Source organism: Arachis hypogaea, chromosome 9 (genome assembly GCF_003086295.3).
Source record: "Arachis hypogaea cultivar Tifrunner chromosome 9, arahy.Tifrunner.gnm2.J5K5, whole genome shotgun sequence".
Lineage (NCBI taxonomy): Eukaryota > Viridiplantae > Streptophyta > Magnoliopsida > Fabales > Fabaceae > Arachis > Arachis hypogaea.
In genome coordinates, this window is record NC_092044.1 from 63417809 (window position 1) to 63438989 (window position 21181).

The 21181-nt window shown below is 29.9% G+C and overlaps 1 protein-coding gene across 1 annotated transcript; it reads left to right on the forward strand.

The window, feature by feature from the left end:
* The first annotated feature begins 13191 nt into the window (after positions 1-13191).
* Positions 13192-19281, forward strand: LOC112712988 (pathogenesis-related protein PR-4-like). The gene is made up of 3 exons (XM_025765805.2): positions 13192-13540; position 14849; positions 18797-19281. The coding sequence occupies exons 1-3, from the start codon at positions 13253-13255 to the stop codon at positions 18964-18966; spliced, it is 459 nt and encodes a 152-aa protein (XP_025621590.1). The 5' UTR covers positions 13192-13252; the 3' UTR covers positions 18967-19281.
* The last annotated feature ends 1900 nt before the right edge of the window (positions 19282-21181 follow it).

The window sequence follows — 21181 nt, forward strand, 5'->3', positions numbered from 1 at the left end:
CTTGACTTGGATTGATTAGTTGAGACTATAGAATCATCAAATTCTCTTGTTGAAGGGTAATTGAAAATAGCTTATTGGCTTAGGCTTCACTAAATCTAGTCTTTGATTAGGACTTGTGAACCTAAGTTGATTTTGCTCACTTGACTTACCTTCGTTGTAGAGGGTTAACTAAGTAAAAGTGAAATACGATTACCATCACAATTGATGACGATAACGAGGACATGACTTCTAATTCTCAATCCTAGTTAAGAGTTTTCTTAGTTATTAATTTAATTTCTTGCCATTTTATTTCCTCGTTCCTTATTTCAAAAACCCAAAAAGATACTTTTCCATAACCAATAGTAAAAACACTTCCCTTCAATTCCCTGAGAGACGAACCGAGGTTTAATACTTTGGTTAATTTTATTGGGTTTGCTTTAGTGACAAACAAATTAAATTTGATTGAGGTTTAATTGTCGGTTTAGAACTGTACTTGCAACACGACTATTTTAAGAAATTCTTTACCGACGATTTTCCTCGATCAGTCGGTTACAAGATGCCGTGATACGTTTGTTAAGTGATTTCAGAGTTTATAGGGTAGGAATGGCATAGAAGATGGAAAGGAAGTATACACAAGTGAAAGGGACATGAAGAATCGAGCTTTGGAGAATTGGTGGAGACACGCAGCGTCGCCAACTTGCACGCGTGGACGCATGCAACTGGGAATCGTGTGCAAAAGCTGGCGCATTCGCATGGTGATGCAAATTCACACTGATGCGTACGCGTGATCGATGCGTACGCGTGGCCTGAGAAGTTTATATGATGTGCATGTGTGGCTAACGCACACGCATGATGCCTAACACGTGAAATCATTAGTGAAATTGTGGCTGGCGATTTCTAAGAGGCTTCAGGCACAATCTGAGCTCAATTCTATAAAGAAAAGACCCAAGGAACCAAGGGGGAAAGGAGGTCTCACTCATTTTGGAGAGGAGACACAATTTTAGCTAGCTTTTTGTTCTTGTTATTGCTAGAGAGAGAAAGTCTCACTTCTCTCTAGGTTTTAGCCTTCTCAACTCCAATTTCACTTTGATCCTTTGGTTAGATCTGTTTTAATTCCATTTTACATTTCTTTAATTTGTAGATCTCATTCTCCTACTCTCATTTAGTTTTCTTGTTATTGTAGCTATTTTGGATCTTGGATTTGGATCATGTTTAGATTGATTTCTATTAATGCATTGGTAAATTTAGACTATACTCACGACGAAAATGTGTCACCACAGTTAAAAATTAATAACTGGGAGATTCGCCAAGCTATCCTGCACCAAATTTAGAAAAGGATGAGGAGATTTGTCACCACATATTTGTTTAGACTATATTTATCGGTCTAGAAATTTCCTAGTTATTGATCATGTTTAGACTATACTCATGACGACATTTTATTGGTAAATTCTAGACCGACAAATATCCCACATCACTCTCTTAAAAAGGATGAGGAGATTCGCCAAGTCAAAGTTGAATACAGCGATAAGGTCTTATTGTTAGAGAAGAAGATGGATGGTGTTTGTGGTCTATTAAAGGTGATGTTGCACCAACTCAATCCTGGAATGAGTGACGAAGAGATAGCAGCCTTACTACAAGTTACCCAAAACTCTCCTTTGGATGTCTCATGTAGTAAACCAAGAAATACTCCCCGCTCCTCCGAATCAACTCACATTCCACCAACCGATGATGTAAGTAACTATCATATCCTCGTATTATTGTCATTCCCCTGATTTAGATTATAGAATTTTATTTTTCATGTTGAATTTATGTTGCTGGCTGAATATGTACTGTTGGTTGTTGAATTTTCTTTTAGTGTACTGTTGGTTGAATATGTACCGTTGATTGCTTAACTATAATTTTTTCTATGCTTTATCTTCTCGTCTATTTGTTGGCCATGGCAAGTTTCCTGACTCATTTCTACTTTTAGGCTGAATATGTACTGCTGATTGCTTAATTTACTGCTTTGTCATGAGTTTTTCTTTCAATTTCCAATGATAAATAGAAAGAAACAAGTATATGTGTTCAATTCAATTATTGCTAGAGCTGATGATGAGCAGATATTTTATATACTTTTTGGCATCATTTTCATATTGTTTTAGTTATGTTTTGTTTAAGTTTTATTATGTTTTCATAGGTTTTAGTGCAAAATTCTACATTTTTTCATATGTTTTCATAGATCGCCTTTGTTAGAGATCTTTGCCCATTTGCACGTTTTACTATTACTTTCTGTAAGCTATGAGCAACTAAACCTCCTAAGTTAGGGTTTGGAGCTCTACTGATTCTCATGGATTAATAATATTACTGTTCTATTTTCATACACGTTTGATTCCATTCACTACAACAAATATGGGTTTTAGCAATGCCAAAATCTGCAACGCCTTAAAACCGTTCTCTTAGATAGTTTTAGGCAACGGTTTTTTACAGTGTTACTGTTGAAGTTTAGTTTTCATTATTTTATAGCAACAAAATAAAACTATTCTTTTTGAATATTTTAAAGAATGGTTTTATAACCGTTACTAGAATTTATTTTTAAGCAACGGTTTTTTAATGTTGTTTAAATAATTATACAAAAGATACGCTTTAAAAACCGTTGCCAAAGTTGCTACACTTTAAAACCGTTCTCTTAGATGATTTTAGACAACAATTTTTATAGCGTTGCTATTGAAATTAAATTTTTCATTAAGTTGTAGCAACAAAATAAAATCGTTGTCTTTGACTATTTGAATGAACGGTTTTATAACTATTACAATAACTTTTTTAGTAAGCAACAATTTTTTAATATTTAAATAATTATACAAATTGAAAGATACATATAAAAATAGTTCTCTATAAATATTAAATTAGTAGAATACTAAAAAATTATTGTTATAAATAAATAACAAGTATTATGAACTAATTTTTGAAAATTCTTATTATATGGTAATTTTAATTTATTTATTTATTAGAGACTTTGATTTAAGAAATTATTTTATTAAAGATAATTAAAATAATTTTTGATAAATTAAATTTAAAATAAATTAAGATTTACCCTAAATTAAATTTTAATTATTCCTAACTCTAAACTCTCAATTTCATTTTACCCTAAATTCCCACCTTAAACAAAAAAAAAACCCTAATTTCCCCCTTTTCCCAGACTCTGAAATACACAGCCCTTCACCCCCTTTTCTTTTTCAACCCATGCACATACAGCAGAGGAAGAGAAGAGAGGTCACGCCACCGTCAGATCTGAAGCCGCCGAGGAGCCGAACGCCATCAAAGTCGCACCGTCGCGTTGACGTGAGCGGAAATTGGTAGATTAAGAATTAATTAGAAAAATGGCATTGCGAGTACAGTTCTTAGTCGGCAAAAATCCACTCGTCAATTTAGAAAAGGGTTGTCACAAATTTTAGAAATAAAATACTGGGAGTATGAGTCCCATGTCATCTCCCAACGAGTTGCAGGAAGATGTGCTATTTTATCAATCAGAGGTTTTCAAAAGGGGTTTTGAATTTGATGAACGGAAAATTAAATTAGAGAATTTATATGACTTAAATAAAATCTTGACCGGGAGAAGATTAATTGGAAGTTCTATCCTTGTTAGAATTTTATTAAGAGAAATTAATAATTAGTCATTGTTTACATTTAGTTAACCCTCAACGAATGAAGGAAAGTCAAATTAAAAGTCAACTTCTATTCACAAGTCCTAATCCTCTCCCTTGGGAAGGATTAGAGTTAGTGACTAACAAGCCAACCAACAATGAACCAATTACAATTGAACTCTTGAGTATTCTAACTCAAGGTTCTCCTTTTAATCATCTCCCAATCAAGTTAGGGGACTACTCCATAATCATAATTGTAGACTTTACCAAATCAATAGGGGAAGTAGCGGAAGACATAATAAATAATAATAAAAGAGATTAATTAAAAGTAAAAATAGTCTTATATTAATAAACTATGAAAAATAATCCAATGTCAACTCTGGATAAATTAAGAATATGGAAGAGTAAATGAAAAGTAAAATGACAAGCTATAATGACTAGTACCGGAAGTAGACTCTTCTCAAAAGCTCAAGCCAAAATTCTTCAAAATCCTAATTTATGAATGTTCAAGTCAGAAACCTAGGGGAGGAGTAAATTCAGATCTAAAAACTTGAAATTGTGTGGAATGAATTGTTGTTTTGTCTCTGCATGTTCCCTGGCTCTAATCTGTGTTTCTGGGCCAAAAACTGGGTTGAAATGCGGCCCAGAATCTGTGCCAATGACTTCTGAAATTCTGCAGATCGCGCACGTCACGCGGCCGCGTCGTCCACGCAGTCGCATCACTCAGCGTTTCTCGTACCACGCGTGCGCGTCATCTACGCATTCGCGTCGTTCGTGTAGCTTCCAATCCGCGCGTTCGCGTCAGGCACGCGAGCGCGTCACTCTAATTTCTTCCATTTCGCGTGGTCGCGTGAGCCATGCGACCGCGTGACTTCTCGCTGGTCACCTCCTCAATTTCTTATGTTCCTTCCATTTTTGCACGCTTCCTCTTCATTCCTTACGCCATTCCTGCCCTATGAAGCCTGAAACACTTAACACACAGATCACAGCATCGAATGGTATGAAGGAAGATAAAAATATACAACTAAAAGGTCTTTAGGAAGCAAGTTTTTAATCATAGAATATTTTTAGGAAGGAATTATAAATACATGCAAATCATATGAATAAGTAGGCGAAGACCTGATAAAACCACACAATTAAACACAATATGAATCACAAATTAGTGGTTTATCACGCGTCACCGTCGCGGTGCCTCCGTCAAACCCGTCACACCGTCGCTGCCGTGATGTCATTACTGTCGCGAGGGAGAAGAGATGCGTGAGGAAGAAAGCTCGTAGGGGAGAAAAAGGATGCCGCTTGTGCTGCCAGCTCTGTCGCATCTGATCTCCACTGTTGCCGTCGAAGGTCCGTCGTCAAGGCCATGGAGAGGAGCTACCGTTCATGCTTGTCGCCACTAAAAGAGGAGTTGCTGCCACCGTCGATTGTCACTGGAGAACACACCGTACCATTGTGCCTCTGGTCACTGGAATCACGGACCGGAGAGAAGGGGACTGCCTCTCATGTTTCTACTGCTTCGTTCTTTTATTGTAAGCCATCTCTATTTTGAATTGCATTTAATTCATTTCTGTTTTTGATTCCATTGAGTTTGAATTCGCCATTTTGCTGCAACCATGGCCACTCTTGTTGGAGTTTAATTGATTTGCTTTCTGTTTTGATTTGAATTTTGATTTGGTATAATGCTGCCTGTTTTGGTTACTGCTTCTTTAAGTTTAAATGATGGGTTCTCTGTGATAATATTCTAGGTGATTGAGTGATGCAACTTTTATGTAAATTAAGATTTATGACACTCCCTCTAAACATAGAGATGGATTATCACACTTCACCACCCTAAAGATACTGTAAACATGGAGATGGATTATAACTGGTGACTATTTCCTTATGAGGAGTAGCATTCTAGAGTTATTGCATGAGTTATAGAGTTCATGAGTACATGCAATCCATCTTTTTTATTTTGTGGCACTATGCTTTTGCTATATTTCAATTTCATACTTAATTTGATACCCTGAACAATCTGCTCTTACATTGTATTTTTATTGTTGCTATACTGTGCATTATTTCTACTATTACTTTTGCTTTGTATATGACTAATATATGACACATTTTCACATTAAGATCGGTGTATTAGTACTTCTATTGATTAGGCACATCTTATTAAAAGATGGGAATCTTTTTTTCTTTTAGCTACTTTTTGCAATTGGTGTGAAACATGGAAAGGAGATAAACTCTGCAGTAGTTGTAAACAAGTGCAGTACTGTTTTGAGAAATACCAGGTAGACGAATTGTTTAAATGTTTTATTTAGTCTTCTTTCCACAAATTTTATCCTAATAGTTATCTTTTGTTTTCCTTGTCCCCGCTCTCTATTAGTAAACATTATTAGCATTAGGCTTAGTATTATATTTAACTTGCTAACTTTTTTGTTCACTAGAAAATCATTATGTAGGTGAGGGAGAACTTAGTATTATATTTAATTCTGCTTCAATGCTTCTACCTCGCTGCTTCTGCTTCTGCTTCACCGCCTTGGCTGATTGTAGGTTGTCATCTGTGGTAAGTGGTCTTTTTCTGATTTTCTTTTGTTTAGTTAGGGTGTGTTTAGCTGTTGGCCATTTTTGTTGGAGTTATGAAGAAGAAAGGAAAGCGGTGTGTGAGTTTCTGCTTTTGTGCTTGTTTCAGTCCTTTGAATAGTGATTAGAGTTTGGATTATGAGATGAAACATAATTAACTGATTATGGTGTTGCGATAAGGGAGTGGAATAAAGTATGGGAATGTGGGATTTGCTAATCTTTTGTTGTTGCTTTTGTTCACTAAATTATTATTTGGAAATGCTATTGTGATTTTATTTTGATTTTAATATTGATTTAGTATGTAACTGGTTCTCTGTCAATGCTGCTCTAATTTTGTTTTAATTTTAATATTAGTTTGTTATAATACTGTTATGAATTTGGTTTGGTAATTAGGTCTCTAAAAATGTTGTTCTAGTTTCGTTTTTATTTTAATATTAATGTTATATTGATTTAGTATAATGTTGTTTGATTTTGATTTTGAAATTGGTTTTCTGGAAATGCTATTTTGATTTTAATATTGATTTGGTATAGTGCTATTCTGATTTTGGTCAGAATAGGATAAGAGTATTGGAAAGCTGATTCATTTGTGTTTTCTTGACCTTTCTAACACTCCATTGTAGACACTACCAGATTCATATGTGATTTGATAAGCTTGTGTTACCTTGATATCAGAGGTAGCAGTGTGCAAGAGATGCCTTGGGAAATGCTATAACTAACTGTTAGTTCTTGATGAGTGTTGCAGAGAAACCAAACGGTATCTTTTTTCTTTTGGATTATTTACTGTGAGAAGGATATAGATACCACACTCAATAATATATGAAAAGATGAGTACGTAATAAGTCTTGGCTTTAATAGTCATAAATTGACTTGGTATATAGTTTTTATCTTCTTCAAAAACTAGTACTTTCATAGCTTCTTCTAGCATTTATATTATAAGTTTTAACGTATTTATTTATTTTTTTATATTCTCTATCATAGTCTTTACTATTTAACTTTTTTTTTAATCATATTGAATCACAATGAATCCAAAATTTAAATCTTCTACAATTGAGTTATACTACAGGTAAAGAGCAATTGGATGAGAATGAAAGAGATAACATAGAAGAGAATTATATTAATCCAACTGAGGCTAAGGTCATAGACAATACTGTGAAAGGTAAATTTTTTGTCTCCTTAAAAACATTTTATGACATCATTTCTCTTTAAATTTACTGCTGTGAAAGATTTATATATGATGACTTCTTTGTATAATAGGGATATATTTTAATAAATAATTTATTAGATCTATTAATTGGTAGGGGCGGCAGCGCGGGGGTTGAAAAAGAGTGTTCGGTGAGCATGATGATGAAAATGGTTGTATGTGAGGACATGGCTTTTTGTTATTTTCATTGATAAACATGATTAATTTACTTGAATTGATTAATTTGAGCTAGGCTTTCAATAAAATCAAGACTCAAGTTAAATAGCAAAACCCCAATAAAAAAATCAAGACTCAAGTGTTAAATAGTTAGTTTTCTTATAGCAGTTGTGAGAGTCTGTGACTTTTACTTGGTGCACTAGGCTATAAATAACTCTCTCTCTCTCTCTATGTCATTGAGTTGTAATTGCTATGATTTTTTTATAAATAACTCTCTCTACGCAACTGGAATAAATTATTAGCAATAGTGAAATTATGAAATTTTATTCATCTAGCTAAATGGATGAAGCTGTTTTTTTTTTCAATTAAATATATATAAATCGATAAGAAGGATGGTATATAATGTTAAAAATATTAATGTTTTAGTCTCTTTGAATATATTATGGTAATTTTAATTAGTCTCTTTGTATAGAGACAACAGTGAAGAAAACATGAGGACCTACACAATGGTTGAATATTCATGCAAGATAGTTGGAAGATAGAGAAGAAATTACTCTAGATATTGAAGGAGAGGGATTTGGTCCTACTAATGAAGATGTAAACAACTTGAGCAAATTGGGCACAGTGGCAAGGAATTCAAATGTTTGTTCATTAATTTTCCCAAACTGGAAAGGGATTAAAGATAAAGGAGTTATTTGGGAATATGTTCAAGTGAGAATATTAGTCTTGTTTCTTTTAGAAACTTAAGAAAATGTACACATATTTTATTCTTACTAGCAAATAATATGTGATTGTGGATCTTACAACAATTTTTATAAGTCAAATTTGATGGAAATGTTCAATTAATTTTCTTTAGTGACTTTACTCAAATAGTTTAGATTATTTATTGATACGAAATAATTAAAAAAAAAACTGAAATTAAAACTGTTGTCAAAAACCGACACCAATGGTAACGCTTTAAAATCGTTGTTTTAGAAGACTATAAAATGGCAATGGTATTAAAACCGTTGCCAAAAAATGACACCAACAGTAACACTTTAAAACCGTTGGCTTTGTAAATAATAAAACTACAACAGTTTAAAACTGTTGCCTATCTAGTTATGGTTTTAAACCGTTGGATCATGAAAGAGAACAGTTTAAAACTGTTGCTTATCGAGTAACGGTTCGAAACCGTTGTTTAAAATTTTCTTTCAAAATCGTTGTCTATTCCAGTAACTTTGGCAACAATTTTTTTGTTACCGTTGCCTTAGGTAAAAAACCGTTGCCTTTGATCATTGGCAACGGACGCATATACCACAGGTCAAAAACTGTTGCCAAAATGTTGCCTAAAGTTTTAGGAACGGTTTTTCAATCTACGGCAATGGTTTTTGACCGTTGCAAAAGCCTTTTTGTTGTAGTGATTCTCTTGTGCTCTTTCGTTCTTCATCTCATGAATTGAGGATTACTAGTCACAATCATTCTTGTTCTACATGGGTTCTGTGTGAGTCCTGACCCGGAGAGTATTGAACTACAGCTAAAGAGTGCACTGCGGATTCTAAGAGCGTGCCTGGGTAACTTTGGATATGTAACATATAATCCCGTTGACCGTGGGTTACTGAGGTTTCTGTAGCGTTAAGGCTAGAGTATGAGAAGTAGCGTTTCCTGATCCAGAAGATCCGACCTTGTATGTGGCGTTTTGAGTAGGATCGCGAAGGGGAGTGGATTGCTCAGGTCTTCACCTTCGACTATAGTGGGAAGCTATGAGTTAACTTGATGAGGATGTTACATGAGTTGCTCGGATATGGTGGACTGCTATGGTTTAGAAGAGGCTAACTTGATGAGGATGCTACATGAGTTAGTCAATTACAGCTGCCATTGAATGAGTCATTCGTTGTTGAAGTAGACAGTAAGAAAAGTTAATCCGGAAAGAATACGCGTCTCCGAAGCCTTAACTAATTATCCATCACTGCATTTACACTAATCTGGTATTTCGTTCTTTACTATTTCGTTTATGCTTTCAAACAAACAACCATCTTTTCAAATCACTTGACTAAGATCTACAAGGTAGCCATTGCTTGTTCAATCCGACAATCTCTGTGGGATTCGACCCTCACTCACTTGAGGTATTACTTGAATGACCAAGTGCACTTGTTAGTTCTGTTGTGCGGAGTTCAATTTCGCGCACTAGCTGACCTTTTTATTTTTCTTTTCTACAAAAATAAAGTATGTGTTGAATTAGGATAGGTATCTTATCAATGGTGCTAGATACAAAGGTACCAAGGGGAGCATATGGTTGTGACCTTGTATAGGGACTATTTCTTTTATTTTTGATTTGTGTTTTTTGTTTTAATGGCTAAATATGCATTATTGAGAGACCTAATTAAAGTAGCCTTTATAACATGCACTAACACAAGATTATTTAAAATTCTGCAAGGCAGTGGTAAAAACAATGGAGCTCATAATGGATGATCACACTACTCATGAAATTTGATATTTTGTAACTAAGTATATAAAAAAAGTAGATATGTGACACTTGTTGGAATTGCAATTCTTATTTACTTGTTATGTCTTTACTTTTTGGTACTTTGTTTTCAAAGTCTACTTTTGTGGATATATATGTCTTTTTTTATGGGGAAGTTTATGTATATGTTGGATTAGTTCAATATACATAATTATTTTGTTTTATGATTTTAAAATTATATATGAATTTTGCACGAAATATTAAGAAGATTAATAAAAAAAATTTCTGACCAAACTTATGGCCATGCTTTAAAAGTGTACCCATGTCTTCATCTATTGGCACGTTTTTTAAGCGTAGCCGTATCTTTTTTGTATTTATAAATAGCCACGCTTTTGAAGCATAGTCATATGTTTACCCTATTAGCATGTTTAAAAAGTGTAGCCATATCTTCCCCTACCGGCACACTTTTAAAGAGTACCCAAAACAAACATCCTGGGACGCTTTAAAAGCGTGGCGATATGTACACTTTTTGGTACGCTTCTCAAGCGTAGCTATAGGTTAAGACCTATGGCCACGCTTTTAAAGCATGGCAAGAGATCAAAGCGTGCCTGACGTTAGGGTTTTTGCTAGTAAAGAATTTTATAAAAATAGTCGCATTGTAGATATAGATTCTAAACCAACAGAAATCCCTTCGTGCAAACGTTTTGGTTGTCACAAGTAACAAACCCCTTTAAAATTGATAACCGAGTATTTAAACCTCAGGTCGTCTTCTCAAGGAATCGCAGGGAGGTATGTTCTTATTATTGGTTATGAGTTTGTAAATTGGGGGTTTTAAGAATGAGGAACAATTATGATGAATGACAAGTAAAATAAATAATTGACTGTAAAATAAACTCTTGGCAAGGTATGAGAAATTGGAAGTCCTATCCTAGTTATCCTTATCAATGATGATGAAAATTGAATCTTAATTCCACTTAGTTAACCTCTGCTGGTGCAAAGGAAGGTCAAGTGGCTAAATAGATTGATCTTCAAATCCTAGTTAATTCCTAGAAAAAGATTGGGATCATAGAAGTTCAAGCTAATTGGCAAAGATAGCGGTTATCGATCATGTTGAGTTTGATGACTCAAGAGTTACTAATTTCTTAACCAAAGCCAAGAATGTAAAAAGCTAAATTAAAATCATAAATCTGAAAACATCTCAATAATGTATAATCCTAACATGAAAAGTTCATAAGCCAATGGGACAACATAAATCAAATACAAATGAAAGCATCAGAGTAAATAAAAGTAGAAGGGAAACATAAATTATTGAACCTGATGAAGATAAAATAATCCTGAATTGAAAAGAAATCCTAATCCTAAAACCTAAGAGAGAGGAGAGAACCTCTCTCACTAAAAACTACATCTAAAACTAAAATTGTGAATTATGAAAGCCTAATCTCCAGTCTCCTTTATTCCTCCACTTTGCAGCCTTTAATCCGTGTTTTTTGGGCTTGAAACTGGCCGGAAATAGCCAAGGATTCGCTGTTTGCGAATTCTGCCACGCTGATTTTCGCAGATGCAATGCGTCCGCGTAGATGATGCATTCGCGTCGCCTATCTATACGGCTACTATGACAAATTATATATCAAATCGAAGCCCCAGACGTTAGCTTTGCAACGCAAGTGGAACCGCATCATTTGGACCTCTATAACTCAAGTTATGGTCGTTTTAGTGCGAGAGGGTCAGGCTGACAGCTTTGCAGTTTCTTCAACTTCTTGTATTCCTTCCACTTTTGCATGCTTCCTTTCCATCCTCTAAGCCATTCTTGCCCTGTAATCCCTGAAATCACTTAACACACGTATCAAGGCATCTAATGGTAATAAGAGAGGATTAAATAAAAGAAAATAAAAGCCAAAGAAGCATCTTTTCAATCATAGAACAAATTCTGGGAAGGAATTGTAAAACATACAAATCATATGAATAAATGTATGAAAAATTGATAAAATCCACTCAATTAAGCACAAGATAAACCATAAAATAGTGGTTTATCAGTGCCGATAGATCCGCAAAAGCGTGGCGATAGAGCAACCAGCACGCTTGCGGATGTGACCCTTTCAAAAGCGTGCCGATAGCTCAAAAAGCATGGCGAAAAGCTATTGGCATGCTTTTTTACACTTTTTGGCACGCTTTAAAAGCGTGGCAGAAAGCTTTTTTTTGTAGTAGACAGATATAGTATAACTCTTCTAATATTCAGATCCTTGAATATGACAAGATTACCATTCTGCCTTTTGTCTCTAAAATAACCAAAATGCCCTCCTGACCACTTATCATCTTTTAACCACACTTTTGAAACGTGGCAAAAAAAAACGTGGTCAAATCTCTAATCAATCACTACCTATTATAAAACGTGACTATTGACCCTTTTTGACCACGTTTTTTAAGCGTGGTAAGAAAAAATTGGGGCAACGTAACATAGCTTTTTCTTGTAATATAACTCTTCAATCATTTTCATAAATACATATGCGCTTCCGTTTTATAATATATTTTTAATTATTTAATATAAATTATTTGGATTATAAAATTATTTTTGCAGATTAATCCAAAATTGTAATATATATTATATAATATAATAGAGAATTAGAACTAACTAATTAGATACTAATGAGTAGGATTGTTTAAATTTTCTAATTTATGATTTGGAGGTTTATCACTTAGAAATATTTATATAGTCGGAGGCCATATCAAATGTGTTATTAAAAAATATTTATAGCAATTTATTTTTATTTATAACATTTAAAATCTTATTAGAGAACAAATTAAGAATGGATGGTTGTATGTCAATAATTGCTTTTGGAGCACTAATTAATTAAATATATTTAAATATATAAATATTCCAAAAATATTATAGTCACACAATCCTGATTTTGTTAATAACGCTTTTACGATATATGAATAAAATAAATGTATATAATTATGTAAATATCATTGCATGGAGCATGTGTCATAATTTCCTAAATAATTTACACAATCATGTAAATATTACTCATTGAAGGTTTGAGCATCAACAATGGTTAAAAAGAAAAAAAAAATCGATTAACTGAACGGTGGTTTATTAAGAAGGGGAATAAAAAAATAGGTGATAAACAATGCATGCTACCAAAAGGCAAAATCAAAATGAGAAATATAGAAGAAAAAAAAAATATTTTTGCAATGTTTGTGATTATAAATAGTAGTAGTATGCGGGCACAACATTCGTCTAACTTAATAAAAAAAAAAATTATAATAAGCACTAAAACTTGGTTGTGTTAGAGAATGGATGGAAGAAGTACCCATTGGAGCTTGATGTTATTAGCGTTGGTTTGCTATGTGTGGTGCATGGTGGTAGCCATTGTGGTGAATGGTCAAAGTGCCAACAACGTGAGAGCAACATATCATTTGTACAAACCTCATAAAATCGGTTGGGATTTGAAGACTGCTAAGGGCTACTGCTCCACTTGGGACGCTATGAAGCCCCTTGAATGGCGCCAGAAATACGGCTGGACCGCCTTCTGTGGACCTGCTGGCACCCATGGCAAACCTTCTTGCGGCAAATGTATCCATGTATGATCTCTTTATATTTATAACTTAGATGATTTCATGTGTAATTTTCTTTTCTTAACTCATGCCTAAAACCTATCATCACACTCCATAATACTAAGAAGATAATAAATTAAAATTATTTTATTTAACTTAACATCAATGATTCTATATATTAAATAAACATTTATAACTAAATATTTACTACATCTAATATTATTTAATTATTTGGGTAATAATTAAAAAATATTAAATAAAATAACTTTAAATTGTTTTTGATTAATTTTCAACTGTCTTTCGAATATTTTTTATGTCATTTATATGCTTTAATTTCTAAACACTTCATATCCGCCAAACCAACATTTTACTGATTAATTTATTTAAAAAATTTTAAAATAAATATTTAAAGAAAAGGTAAAGTAAAATTATAAATGCACGTTTACGGAAAGGAGGCTATTCGGATAAAGGCGCCTAAAACGTCTTTTTTTAAAGATATTTTCATGTTGTGTTTTAATTGGTTTCTGTATAATTTATTTAGTGTTCCTCATCACATATTATTAAATTTCTCAAAATATTTTCTTTCCAAAAACAATAAAAAATATTTAATTTGGACTAAAACAAAAAAGGTAATAGATTAACTATTAGATTTTTTTAAAAGATTATTTACATAAAAAAATATATCACATTCATCAATATATATATATATATATATATATATATATATATAAATATATATATAACAAGCTCAAGTCTCTTAAAATTTTTATAAATAAAAAAATAATTAATTTATATTCGTACAATATATAAAATAATTACTATATTATTATTATATTATAGATTAAGATTCACTAATTTAAATTTTTTATTTTTAATATAAGAATTAGAAATAAATAAAATTTTTATAACTAAATATAGTGTAACAAATATATATAATATTAATTAGTTCTTAAAAAATTCTAAAAAAATAGTTTCTTTCATTTTAGTAAAATAACTATTTATTAAAGTAGACAAATTAATTATTTTCTTCTCATATACAATTTTTTTAAGATATAAAAGTAATTAATTAGGACATTGGTTAAGATTATTAAAGTCACTATTTCATTAAATTTTTAATTTAAAGAAAAATCCTAGTTAATTTTGGTATAGAAATTTCGAATTTGAAAACATTGATAAAAATTATGTTAAATTTTGATTTATTTGATTCTCATTTAAATTAATCACTACATAAGTTAAAGTTCTGTTTTGAAGTTATATTCGAGCTTTAATATGATTTTTAAAGTTTCAATTTATTTAGTTTGATTTTTTAACTTAGGTATCCGTGACTCATATTAGGGTTTTAAGTGTTTAGTTGAAAAAAATAAGGTAAAAAATTTCAATTGTCACATCAAATAGTCGCTAGAATGTATAATGTAGCAGTCGTTAGTCCATCTCAGCATGTCGTTAACGATTTTGTGAGACAGTAACAAAAATAAGATTAGGAACCAATGTGAGTCATAACTATTAAGTTGGGAGACTAAATTGAGTAAATCGAAATTTTTGAAATTGGATTAAAACATAGTTGTTAGAACCGAATCAGTGATCGAATCGGTCAAACTACTAGTTCACTGGTTTATTGGTTCAACCGATAAATCACTGGTTGAACCGATAAAACTGGTCTCACATAAATATAAAATATAAAATAGTTAAAAACTTAAAATTAAAATTTGAAATACATATCTATACTAACATTTTATGAAGAATCAAGTCTCAACTTCTAAAAATAACTAATATAAAAAAACCATAAAATTTTAATACTACAATAGTATCTTATTTTGTCACAATAAAAAAATAATTAATTCACAAAGCCTATCATCTAACTATAATATCAGTAGATTTTAACACTAACATCAAAAGAAATAACCTTAATCACAATACTAGCAATAAAATAGATCAAGTAAATTAATAAATTTTTAGTGAAATTTATATTTATATTAATAATGGTATATAATTAAAATATAATTAATTTTAAAAATAGAAAAAATAAAAATTAAATTAAATTAGATATTTATGTATACTATATAATTAGTATTTGTCAAAAATAGTACTTAGAAGTGCAATGGCTAAGTGGCAAGTAAAGGTTGTTTTTGCTCCAAGGTTCTTGGTTCGAGACCTTGTGGAGACATTTTAAAAAATTTTTCAAGCAGACCAGTTCGGTTAAATCGGTTTGTACCGGTTCTTACCGGTTCATATCTGTTTTATTCCTTAAACGGTCTAAGGAGTAAATCGAACCGGACCTAGTCCGGTTCACTAGTTTTTCGGTCGAACCAGCCGATCCAGTAATTAAGATCTAATAATGGTTTATAATAAAAGAAGCATTCTTTTGCAATAATGAACCTATAGTAGTAGTTAGGGGTGTTCATAGATTAGATCATATCTATATAAATCCACAGTATTTATCCGTATCTGATATGTAATTTGAGGATATGATTTGATCTGTAAGATGATCGGATTGGATCGAATCGGATCCACACTCTACTCAGATAGAAGTAAATATGTTTAAAAAAGTAAACAAAAAAATTATTGACTTTTTTTATAAAAATAAAATTTTTTAATATTTTTTATTTTATGGATATATTTGATATCTGATCCAAAAATAAAAAGTGCGAATATTGAATTTGATCTAATGAGTTTAGTGCGGATCGGATTGAAATTTCAGGCATATCCCATCTGTAAACACTCATAGCAATAATAACTAAAAAATTATAATTATATTTTTAACTAAGAAGAAGTGCAAAAAAAAAAAGTACTAAATACAAGAACATTTAATCAAATATTGAAAGAAAATTTTACTTTAAAACAGCTGGACTTTTTTTGCTCATATATATATATATATATATATATATATATATATATATATATATATATATATATATATATATATAATGTAATAATAATAATAATATGATAATTGCTTTATATATCACACAAATATAAACATTTTTTTCTATGATCTTAAGAAAGGTTTTGTAAGTCCCTAATCTTGTTATCAGTTTTTGTAGTGTTAGCCCTCATATTATCAATTTGATTCATATATAATTCGGATGATAAATTATTTGGTGACGTGCTTCCTTTTTTACTGTGATATACTTGTTTATTTTTATTATTATTATTATTATTATTATTATTATTATTATTATTATTATTATTATTATTATTATTAAAAAATAACAGGCCAAATTATTGCCATAACATAATAGAAGTATGGAAGTTTATCATTCTTCTCTAATGAAGGAAACAAAATTCTTTTCAATAGTTTATTTAACGTTTAGTAGAATAAAAATAAATTTTATTAGAATAAATTTTAGTACGAGTTTAATATTTTTATTCATCATAAAATATTTATAGAATTACTCGTAGATAAATTTTGAAAAAAAGAAAAAAACCATGATTTTTAATTTTATTTTTTAAGAATATTAATTTTTTACCGTATATAATTATTCAATTATTTTTTAATTATATATAAATAAATTACTCTTAATAAGATTTTTTGTGTTATTCAATTATCTTTTTCAAAAAATAATTAATTATTAAAATAATTAAACTTTTCACAATAAAATTAATAAAAAAATTATGAATGAAAAAAATTAACCATCCTGATAATTTTTTGTATTTTTATTCATATTTTAATTATAAACATAAATATAATTTCATTATATTATTTATGAAATGTGACTATAGATGTAGATAAAATTTAGTTATATTACTTATATATAGTTTCATTGTATTGTATTGCTTATAAAGTTAGATTATAATTATGACAATAGAATTGTTCTTGTATTTTTATATGTGTGACTAATTGGTGGTGTTAAAATATTACTCTTAATTATAAATAAGGTTTATAATTTAAAAAATCAAAGACTCAATTAAAAAGATACGAAAAAAATAATGTTAAAATATTCTAACTCTTTAAAATAAAAATATTCGAAATTCAATTAAAAATTATTTAAAATTTAAACTCAACAAAAATTTATATTCAATGTGTTTTGTATTAAATATATTTAATAACCTATTATATCATATTGGTTGAAATTAGTTTTTATAATATTAATTTTTTAATAACACATTATTAGAAAAACCATCTTTTTAGAATTTTTAAAAACTAATTAATATTATATATATTTTGTTACATTACATCTTGTTATAAAAAAAATTATTTATTTCTAATGCTTATATTAAAAATAAAAACAAAATTTAAATTAGTAAATTTTAATCTATAATATAATAATAATATAGTAATTGTTTTATATATTATACGAATAAAAATTAATTATTTTTTATTTATAAAAATTTTAAGAGCTTGTTTTATATATATATATTGATGAATGTGATATATTTTTTATGTAAATAATATTTTTAAAAAAATCTAATAGTTAATCTATTACTTTTTTTGTTTTAATCCAAATTAAATATTTTTTATTGTTTTTGGAAAGAAAATATTTTGAGGAATTTAATAATATGTGATGAGGAACACCGAATAAATTATATAGAAATCAATTAAAATATAATATAAAAACATACTTTAAAAAAAAATATTTTAGCCATCTTTATCTGAGTGGCCTCCTTATGCAAATTGGGTTAGAAAAAAACTGCATGCAAATTTTTTTTTTTTAATATTAGTATATGTATTTACTTTAAAGTTTATCAAATTCAGTTTTTTATTCTCATGATAAAGCAATTACAAAATGGTATTTGCATTAGGATAGAAGATATATAATTATTGTTTCTAAACAAATATTTTGGAACAAATATTTTATATGAATTTAATTATAGAATATTGATTAAAAATCCTAAGTCGTCATTCACATGTACGTACTAACTCTCTTATAACTTCTGAAAATATAAAAATAGATAAAAAAAATTAAAGTTTTTTATTTAGAAATTAAGATCCGAGGTCTATATATACTTTAGGATTTTGAATTATTTTTTCTTAAATATATCCATGAATTAAATAAAAAATATATTCAATTTAAAAATTACAAAATAAATGGAAATGTTTTATCTTTATCCAATTGTAACTTGTTTTATTTGTAATTTAGTCTTTATTATTATTTATAAAACTTTTCAATTAAGTCCCTATGAAAATATACCTAAAAGTATTCTGCTTCTTTTAATATTTTTTTATAAGTAAGAATTCAATTATAAACTTTTAAAAAGTATGAGAATTATTATTTACGAATTTGGCAAAATTATAATAACTTTCAAATTAATTAAACATAAAATTTAACATTATTCTTATCCAAGTAACGAACACGGCAACAGAAGCTTCAACAATAGTGAGAGTAGTGGACCTGTGCGGAAATGGAGGCCTTGACTTGGACGTGAATGTGTTCAAACAATTAGACACCAACGGAGTCGGACACCAAAAGGGTCATCTTAATGTTAACTATCACTTTGTCAATTGTGAAGATTAATAAAACAACATCATCTCACTAGAGAAGTAATTGTATGATTACGAAATATTTCAGTAAATTGTACTTTATTAATTTATAAAGTATATAACTTTATAAATAAATGAATTACAATTTATTTAAATGTTCCATAAAGATGCAATAACTTTTTCTTTTGTGGATAGGAACACAATACAATCATATTCTCATATTTATAAATAAATGTAGAGACGTGGTGCTGCTTGAAAGAAGCAACATAGATCTCTGTTCTTCTCTTCTTCCATTACCATTGTTTCAACTTCTACTATATATATAACGATAGATTTGGTTTTCATCTCACTCATTCCTTTTTTTAAACAAAAGAATTCTATTATGGGACTAATCAACTAACTGTATCTAGCTAGCTATGTATTATGTCGCGTCTCTTCCAGCAAAACACCTTGTTTAAGTTATGATATTTTTACTAAAGAATATTACATGAGCTTTCTTAATATTAATTACTTAATACTAAATTTTTACATTGCTAACTCGTTCCCAATTTAGAGAAAAAGACAATAGCATTTTGTATTTTAATCATTTAAATTTGTTCATTAAAGATTTCTAAACAATATTATTCACATAATGACTAGTAATATATTATAGTTATTTAAATGAACAATAAATACAAATTTATACCCCTCTGAAGAAAAAATAAAAACTTTTTAATAAAAAGAGCAAGAGAAAAATAAATTCTAACAATAACTTAACTCGCAGTTAAATTCTTCTATACATTTGCAACTTTGTTAATAAATCTTTGCATCTGTAACTAAAAAGGTTAAAATTTTTTGGGTAAAAACTAAATCACAAATTTTTAGTAGAAAATGAAAATACTGTAAAAGTAAAGAATAAATGTACATAACTCTCTTATTTGTCAGAAGTAAGTTTTTTCATTAAACCTTTGAAATTCTCTAAATCTTCTAAAAACGATTTAGTAGTTTCTTTTAAATTACGTTACTTTAAAACAGTTTTTAGTTAGATTAATCAATTTTCAGTTACATTAATTCTCAATCACTTATAAACCAACAAGCACAAGATACATAATACAAACACACAAATAATTCACACAAATCAAATAGCAGAAAATTTTACAGATAACATAACACAGCAATAAAAGAGATACTCAAAAAATTCATACAAATGCATATGATGAATATCTATTCCTAGACAGACCATGAACTTACGTATCAGTTGATTGCTCGTAGCCTGACAACATTTTTAACATTGGTGTTATATACCACTATCCTCATAGAAAAACCATCCTTCCAGTCTCAAGTAGGAGATACGTATCACTATCGCTACTAAACCTTATCCTACGTGTCTCAAGTGGGTGTTATGTAGTTCCCACTGAGCTTCATCCTTCAGGTCCTCAAGTGGGTGTTACGTATTGCCATTCTCACTAAACCTCATGCATAATATCTCAAATGAACAATATATTTTGCTATCCTCACAAAATTGTGCTCAAAATCAAATTCTTTAATTTATTGTTTTAGATTTTCATCGATCTTTATTCCTCAGACTGCAAATCTTATTTCTTTAAACTTTAAATTTTAATCCTTAAATCTCAAACCTTAACCTTCAAACCCTTCTTGACATTTTCTTTAACCTTTTTTCTTAACTTTATCTTTTCTTTGCTTATACCCTAAACCTTTTCCTTTAACCTTTATGTCTCCTTAGCTTTTATTAAATGACATTTTCTTTCTGTTACTCTTTCATATTTACCTTTAAACCCCTAGACTTTCTTGTGTTTACATCTGGGTCCTTCAGCCTTTTATATATATGTATGCACTTTAATCCTTAACTTTTATGTAATTACTTTCTTTCCCCTAAACTTTCTTAAACTTCACACTATAATGCTAGACGCAACCATTGCTCACCACTTTTTAGTCCCAACTCAATCTGATTCAAATTGGATTTTACATGATTTTCACAAAAGATGATTCTGTAGTTCCGAAACCCTGAAAAACAATAGTAGTGGTCTAATTTTAAAAATTTATATAAAACCCAACTTAAATCCAATAACCCTCAAAATTAACATGGTTCAACTAGACTCATCTAATTTCTGGTCAATACCACTCTTAATGAGAAAGTTATGTTCTGGTCAATACCACTCTTAATGAGAAAGTTATGTAGCTTGAAAGTTGGGTAATTTCCTGCAAGGTTCTATTTTAAAAATCAGCAAACACATCTTCTTCCACGCTCT